Genomic DNA, 8342 nt, shown 5'->3' on the forward strand with positions numbered 1-8342 from the left:
GACGCAGTTCGAGTTCCCTCGAAGGGGAACGTCTCGGGTTACGTATGTAACCCTGGTTCCCCGAGAAGGGGAACGAGAGACTGCGTCGGTCCGCCGCACCTCTCTCCCCGCCTGAAGCTCCTGCTTCATAGTTTAAGCTAATGATGAGTGTGTACAGGTGTGCTTTATACTCCTCCGGTTATTCCGTCACACCTTACCGTTCTAGCAACAGGCCAATAGGATTGGAGTGATTTCATTCACGTTCAGACCTGCTTCGCCTAGAGGCGTTCCCATAGTGTCGTAACCGACGCAGTCTCTCGTTCCCCTTCTCGGGGAACCAGGGTTACATACGTAACCCGAGACGTTCCTAACAGGACAAAGTGCAGGTAAGCAACATAAACTGTTAAGGGAAAACAAACATGCATGAAACTATTCCTTTCACATAACTGGGCCACAACCACAGCAGGGACGGATCAAGAAGCAGAGAGAGAGAAAGGGAACACAGGTGTCTTATATAGCCTAAGCCTAATAAGGAGGTTGGCCAGGGGAGGAGTTAAGTCAAGGCTGCATTCAACACCACCACACCTTAACCTGCACCTGGGGAATCTTTCCCCACCACATCTACTTGACAGAGGAAAGTCAGCCAGTATTCACTGCCGACTGTCCGACTTGATTCAGATTTAGATGTGTGACCTCATGATTTTCACCTCAGCTGTGTTCAGACCACTCTGCTGTCTCTTCCTGTTAAACAAATGATGTGTGCCTCTCTCACTCCTCCATCTGCAGACCTCCATCTATCTATTGTGTTTGTGGACAGTCTCTCTAGAGTTAGAAAGACAGAGAGTGAGAGATTCATGAGACTAAAGGATCACGTTGATTAATTTGATTATTTGTACATTTAAGAAAACCAACCACCTTTAACAATTTAAAATATGTAATAGTAAACAATCAAACTTAATTTACCTCATGCTGTTGTGGATTCTGTTCTTTGTTGGCAGCTGAATGATGGAGACAATATTTGTAATCAGGTGACCAACATGAACATTTGTACTCTTTCAACATATTCACACAATTTTAGGGAAGTGAAAAAACAAGAAACCCAACCCAAGATACAAACAGTACCTTTTTGAAGTTTCCTGTTTTTAACAACCAGACAGATGATGACCATAATGAGGAAAACAGTCAGGCCGCCCAGGATCACACTCATCAGGTTTGCTATTCTATCACTCTCTGTTAAAAGAAAGAAAATATATTTAGACTCTATTTTCTCTTTAGTGGCTTGAGAAGTGCTAACATTAAACTGACAAATGTTAAGTTAGCTGTACTGTTTTTATCTTAAAAATGACTAGAAGTGAATCTGCACAAAGAAATCTTAAAGAGGATCTTTTTACTTTCTTCTCATTTTTAATTTGAAATGTTTTTTTATCACGCTTCTTTTGACAATGATTAAATAGCCAAATGAAAGAATCTTACTTGTAGACTTTCTGTCAACGTCATCATGAGATTCATCACTGCCTTTTAACAAAATGAAGATATATTTAATTTAGATTTTACTTTTAAATGGTTTTATTATGCTTGATTTGAAGTTAATTAAATATCCACCTATGTGTTTTAGGTCAGTTATTAAACTTGCAAATAGATAGAAAGACATAACAGAAGATACCACAGGATTTTATAATCTTACCTTCAACATTTAAATGTATCACACTTAAAATTGTCTGTCCATCTATGAAAAATCCACACAAATACAGCCCAGAGTCAGAAAAATTCACTGTCTTAATTTTGAGAAAGACAGTGGAGGTGTTGGAGCTCATTTCAAATTTTCCATTTTCTACTCCATCACAGTATTTAGGATTGCTGTCAGCCTTGGCCATAACGGAGATACAGCTGGCCTTGGTTCTGTTGACCACTCTGAACCAGGTTGTCATGCCTGAATGTTTGGCAATGATATTACTCGACAGTGTGACTTCTTGACCAGGCTGGACCTTCACAGTCTGAGACTCAGAAACTGAGACAGAGATCCAGCCTGAAACAAACAGCAGAGACAACAAGAGATGTGCGTGTTATAGGAAGGTAAACAACACCTCTTAATAAATTATACACAAGAAAATAAGTCTCAATTGTAGAAGCAACAAAGTAGAGAGAAATGTGTTGGCAGTACTTACTGATGCTGCAGATAATTAAAGCTGTTGTCAAGATGAAGTTCATCATAGTGCGAATGATTGCAGCTCTGCAGTGTCTGTAGTTAAACCGTGCTCCAGGAAGGGTGATGTCAACTTAAGAGGCGGGCTCTCTTATCATGTTATCCAGTTGGTCAACCTCATACATGCTTTCAGAGTTTTTACTGCTTCAAGAGAAGTTATTCGTACAGTTATTTTATATTAAGTTACCAAAAAAGGTTCTAACCAAACTAAAAACATGTACATCAGATACATGAAGACTCATCAAGATGTTTATTAAAGATGGCTTCACATAACTTAGTTTCACCTCAAATGAATCCCAGGCTAAGCTGAATCAGGAAGACCTATCTTTATGATATTCATTCACATCTCTCTCTCCCTCTTCTTGTTTCTCTTAATCTGCTGATATTGGTGTCTATTTTCAGTTAACCAACCAGGATTTGCAACAACCCTTTATCAGCCAATCATATTATTGCTGTTAAATTTAATATGAAAACGTTTTGCACCGGTTTGCTACAGTGTTTGAGTTGAACAACATGTTTCCTTAAAACGATATACGACTTTGAGATATCTTTTTGTCTCATTAGGTGGGTGTGTCAGAAGTGTTTCTCAATCTGCAGCAACGTGTATATAAACACAGCTGTATTAAAAAGGCAGTGATGTGCAGTGTACTTGCGCACACAGCGCGGTCTTTCAGGTACTGTTGTGCCTGAACGCAGCCCTGGGGCCTGTACCATGAAGCAAGTTCAATATACCCAGGATATCTTTTCATTATCTGGCTTCATTAACCCTAACTATCAGGATCAGGATAAGCGGGCACACGAAGCTGGTTATCAATTCAGTAAGTCAACCCAGTGTTTCCCAATCTAGCCGTGACCATGTTCACATAAAAGAGGAGGTGTTAGCAGCAGATAACCAATGAAAAAGTCTTCAGACCTTCATATTTTACAAACCAAGAGGAAACTGTAATCCTAGATAAATACACATGTCCGACATAGTTTAAGTAGCACAGCTGCAGCTGACACAGACAGGAAGACAGAAAATCGCCAACAGTGTGAATGCCTAAATGACCAGGCGTAACCTATAACAGTGTGTTGATTTGATGTGTTGTTATGGCGTGTATAACAATATTAGCCTTATTCCTTCAGCTCAGCTGTGTGTCGGCGTTTCCACATTAAAAGACTCGGACACTGAATAAGTAGTTATTCCAACTCACTACTAAGAACTTCTGAAAACTTCAAAAATGAGATTAATTTATCCGATACACTCAAAAGTGTTCCAAACATTGTTAACTTCATAAAGCAATGAAATGAAAAATCCATTGATGCCATAAAATGTGCTCAAATAGTGGTTGACAGACTTCACAGATTCACACAGTTGATATCAAAGCACATAGCTGAACACAGTCATCTGCAGAGGTTTATGTCTTTAGAAACATGGAAATCCTGGTTACATATTATTTTGTTACCCGAACAAGATCTTGGACATGACCACTTTTATGATCAATCTGTCATCGATGTTTGAACAGAGACAGTTATCTCCAGACCAGGCACAGAATAAAATAAGAGGCACTGTCCTTCTTTATAACACTGACTCTGAGGACATGAAGGCAGCTGTCAGGTTGGTAACAGTTGCACTAAAAAATTTAGCGTGGGCTACTGCAGTAATCCCTGTTAAAATCAAGCTAAAATGTAGTCGCACCGATGTAACATTTCTATTACATTTATGTTGGAGATTATGTAAATATTTCTGTGTGAGGATGATCCTGATAGAGCTGAAGCAATTAAATGTAGTTCAAAAGTGAGTTTTTAATATAAGCTGCATAGTCTTAAAAGCAGGGTAGGTAAGTTTGAGAAACTAGCAAAAAAAAATGCTGTTTTTTGAAAGTATCCAACAGAGAAACTCCCACCCGCTCCATTCTGAGCTCCTTCCAAAGCCACGCCCCCAAAACACGTGAACATGCGTTGCCGACATTGCTGGAGGACGAGCACAGCGCTTCACATCAGGTGTAAGAAAATATCTAACTTTATTATGAAAATAAACAACTAACCCGGCTGTTAGTACTCACTATCAAGGCTGACCTTCCAGACTAGAGTAACAGACAGTTCAGTCAGGCAGCATACAGACAGTTTGTAGTGTGGCAGTGTGGAGCACTTAGACACAGTGATGATACTGAGCTGCTGTTTATGGAAGATATTCAACTGTTCTCCTGATCCATTAGGACAATACAGAGGTCTAATCCTAGCAGGGTGTAAGATGTAATGTCACTAACTGACACACAAATAATTCCATCCACTGTGTGAATGAATACCTCTACATTGTTTTATTGCCAGGAGGTTAAAGAAAATACAAAGGATATTTTTCCCTGTTCTGGATATTTTCATTCTTTTTTTAAATGAAACATTGAAAATGATAAATGCCTTTTCTTTGTACTTGCAGCATATCAAACATACATTTATGTCTTATGTCTCCAATAATGACATCCAAATGTGGTATAACACTTGTTTATTATATACTACTAAAACTACAACCTATATCACAAATAGATCATTTTTAAACATCATTAAAAATAAGTATAATGAGGAAGAAAGATAAGTCCAGAGGTATCTTGACTGATTATGAAGACAGTTTAGACTTTACTCGTAGCATTGTATTGTTGCTGTGGAGATGGTTTAATAAATCACAGTCACCTCTCTGACATGATTACCACATTTCAAAACCAACCATATTACTTTTTGTTGTACGTTTTGCTGTATCTAGCAGTACAGTTGGGGCAGGGACACCTGACAGAGCCCCACGTTGACGGGGATCATCAGGTTCTCCTGGTTCTGCTTCTAGGCATCTCCTCAGTATTAAACCTCAACCTCATACTGTTTAATTTTTTTGACTCATCACTTATATTGTGTAAAATGCACAGGAGTAATAAAAATGTAACATAGTGAATTGTGTCATCAGCTTTTCTCCTGGCATATGAAAGACTCCAAATCTGCAGGTGACCTGAGGGCACAGTAGAAATAAAACATACAGTAATTTTTACTTCTGGTAAAATAAATAGTGGCATAACAGCACCAATAACAGTAAAAGATTTCCACACAGTAGGTGTAGCTGTACAATGTCAAACTATATAATAAGTAGCTTATAAACCATAAACGCAGATACTTGGAGACCTATAGCCAGCGTTGTTTATGTCCACTAACGTTGACATGTCTTTCTTATAACTACAAGAACACACAGCTATATTGCCACATTTGTAAAAGAGTAATATTCAGTCAAACAACACTTGCAGACACAAAATAATCACACAAATAGATTAGATACAAGGTAAAGAAACATTAGGTGTAGACAGCATAAAAATAAACGACCACACTCTGCTGTCTCTTCCTGTCAAACAAGTCGTGTTTCTCACTCACTCCTCCACTGCTGCAGACCTCCAACAATTCAGGATCTTCAGAACTTATTGTTATTTTATTTTTTTCTAATTACTGGGTAACTATTCTATTATTACAGGGTACAGTTTGACCATAAAACTACTGATCATAAATCTGGATGTTTCAGGTAAGATGGGGTGATGACTTCTGCATCACTTTCTACATATGACTCTATTTTATATCCAAATGGCCTTATTAGCAACAAACAGGCAACCTTTTGTTCCTTTATAATTTTGGAGTCCTTAAAACAACTACAGGTACATGTGTGTTCACTTTGGAACAAAATCCAGGGGACACTGCATCATTATGAATACTGTGGACCTCTGAAAACCATCTCAGCTGTCAGTCACCTCATTATTAAACTTCGTTAATGGACACTTTGCAATTTATGGCCTGATGGCTTCGCCTGCCATCACTGGAAAGAATTCACCCACGCTAGATGCCACTCCCTTGTGTTTCGGGGTAACCAAAGTTGATAAAATTCTTCTCCCTGGTAGTTGTGTTCGACCAGCATTACAGCGCCTTAAGGGGTGCAAGCTCACATTTTTCAGCTCTGAATATGGCCATGCAACAAAAAGTAAAAGTATTTAAATAACATTTATTTTAATTATTCCTGCAGACCAATGCCACAGTTTAGAGTGAAGATTTATGTGAAGTGTTATGTATTCCAATAACACCAAAAGAATTGAAATGATTTATTGCCTTGTGAAAAATAAACAAATTATTAATGAAACTATGTCATTTATTCTAAATATATACTTGAAACTAGTAGCATAGAAAACATGCACATTGTGTGTCCTGTAATAAACCTACTGAATACTAAAGAAGACTGTGGTCTCTGTGTGAATTGATTATTTTGTAGAAGAGTAAAAATGTTGCTGAGTTAATATATTTGTCTTGTTTAAAAAAATGCCCTTTTTTTCACTTGAGCCCCTGCCCTCCAAAATGTCTGCACGTCCCTGCGAGATGGACTCAATCAATTATGAAACCCACCTATATATATATATATATATATATATAATAAAATGTATTATTATTATTATAATTATTATTATTATTAAATATGTTCCAGCTAAATGAGACACTTCTCTTCTTCTTGCTTTTGCACTGAAATTCACTGCTGCGTAGTTCAGGTCATCAGAGCCCAGGTTCTGTTAAAGACAATATTTACAGTCACTTATCTGACCAAGCTGAAATTTAGAGAAAAACTACAAATGAGAAGACATAATTTAAAATGACTAAACAATTAAAGTAATTTATAACAAAGGATTCACCGCATTCTGTTGTGGATTCTGTTCTTCACTGGCAGCTGAATGACAAAGAATATATCTAAGTTAAAAAACATTTACATTTGTATTCTCCCAACATATTGACAAAACTTTAAAGATGGAAAAAAACAATAAATCAAATACGAGATACAAACAGGAGTTTTAAAATAAAGTACCTTTCTGAACGTTCCTGAACGTTTTAACAACCAGACAGATGATGACCATTATGAGGAAAACAGTCAGGCCGCCCAGGATCCCACTCATCAGGTTTGCTATTCTATCACACTCAGCTAAAAGAAAGATAATATAATTAGAATCTATTTTCTCTTTATTGGCTTGAGAAATGCTAACATTAAATTTAAATGTTAGTTAGCTGTACTGTTTTTATCGACTATCTGCACAAAGAAATCTTAAAGAGAATCTTACTTGTAGACTTTCTGTCAGCGTCATCATGAGATTCATCACTGCCTTTTAACAAAATGAAGATATATTTAACCTAGATTTTTTATTTGAAATGTTTTTTATCACATTTGTTTTGACAATGATTAAATAGTCTCATATATTTTTAGGTCAGTTATTAAACTTGCAGCTATAGAAAGACATAACAGAAGAACAGATACCACAGGATTTTATAATCTTACCTTCAACATTTAAATGTATCACACTTAAAATTGTCTGTCCCTCTATGAAAAATTCACACAAATACAGCCCAGAGTCAGAAAAATTCACTGTCTTAATTTTAAGAAAGACAGTGGAGGTGTAGGAGCTCATTTCAAATTTTCCGTTTTCTACTCCATCACAGTATTTAGGATTGATGTCAGCCTTGGTCATAGTGGAGATACAGCTGGCCTTGGTTCTGTTGACCACTCTGAACCAGGTTGTCATGGCTTGATTTCTGGAAATGTTGGTAGTCGACAGTGTGACTTCTTGACCAGGCTGGACCTCCACAGTCTGAGACTCAGAAACTGAGACAGAGATCCAGCCTGAAACAAACAGCAGAGACAACAAGAGATGTGCGTGTTATAGGAAGGTAAACAACACCTCTGAATAAATTATACATAGGAAAATAAGTCTTAATTGTAGAAGCAACAAAGTAGAGAGAAATGTGTTGACAGTACTTACTGATGCTGCAGATAATTAAAGCTGTTGTCAAGATGAAGTTCATCATAGTGCGAATGATTGCAGCTCTGCAGTGTAACTTCGTTTCACATCAAAGTAAGCTCAGGGTATGTTCATTCACATCTCTCTCCCTCTTTCTTCCTGTTTCTCTTAATCAGCTGAGATGGGTGTCCACTTTCAGTTAACCAAACAGGATTTGCAACCACATTTTATCAGCCAATCATATTGTTGCTGTCAAATTTAAATATGGGGCACGTTTAACATAACAACGTTTTGCACCAGTTTGGTACGGTGTCTGAGTTGAACAACATGTTTCCTCGAAACAGTGTACAGCAGGCTTTGAGGTATCTTTTTGTCTCATTAGGTGG

At 37.5% G+C, this 8342-nt stretch overlaps 1 protein-coding gene across 1 annotated transcript in view; it reads right to left on the reverse strand.

Annotated features, from left to right (window-relative positions):
- LOC123980455 overlaps positions 1-2283 on the reverse strand; it is a 35868-nt gene extending 33585 nt beyond the window's left edge. The window contains exons 1-5 of the mRNA XM_046064863.1: positions 2145-2283; positions 1664-2005; positions 1453-1494; positions 1102-1212; positions 943-977 (exon numbers count right to left, since the gene is read on the reverse strand). Of these exons, the coding sequence (XP_045920819.1) occupies positions 943-977; positions 1102-1212; positions 1453-1494; positions 1664-2005; positions 2145-2190 (576 nt within the window). The 5' untranslated portion in view covers positions 2191-2283. The remainder of the gene's footprint in view (positions 1-942; positions 978-1101; positions 1213-1452; positions 1495-1663; positions 2006-2144) is intronic.
- Positions 2284-8342: the final 6059 nt, after the last annotated feature.

The sequence above is a fragment of the Micropterus dolomieu genome, linkage group LG12 (genome assembly GCF_021292245.1).
Source record: "Micropterus dolomieu isolate WLL.071019.BEF.003 ecotype Adirondacks linkage group LG12, ASM2129224v1, whole genome shotgun sequence".
Classification (NCBI taxonomy): Eukaryota; Metazoa; Chordata; class Actinopteri; order Centrarchiformes; family Centrarchidae; genus Micropterus; species Micropterus dolomieu.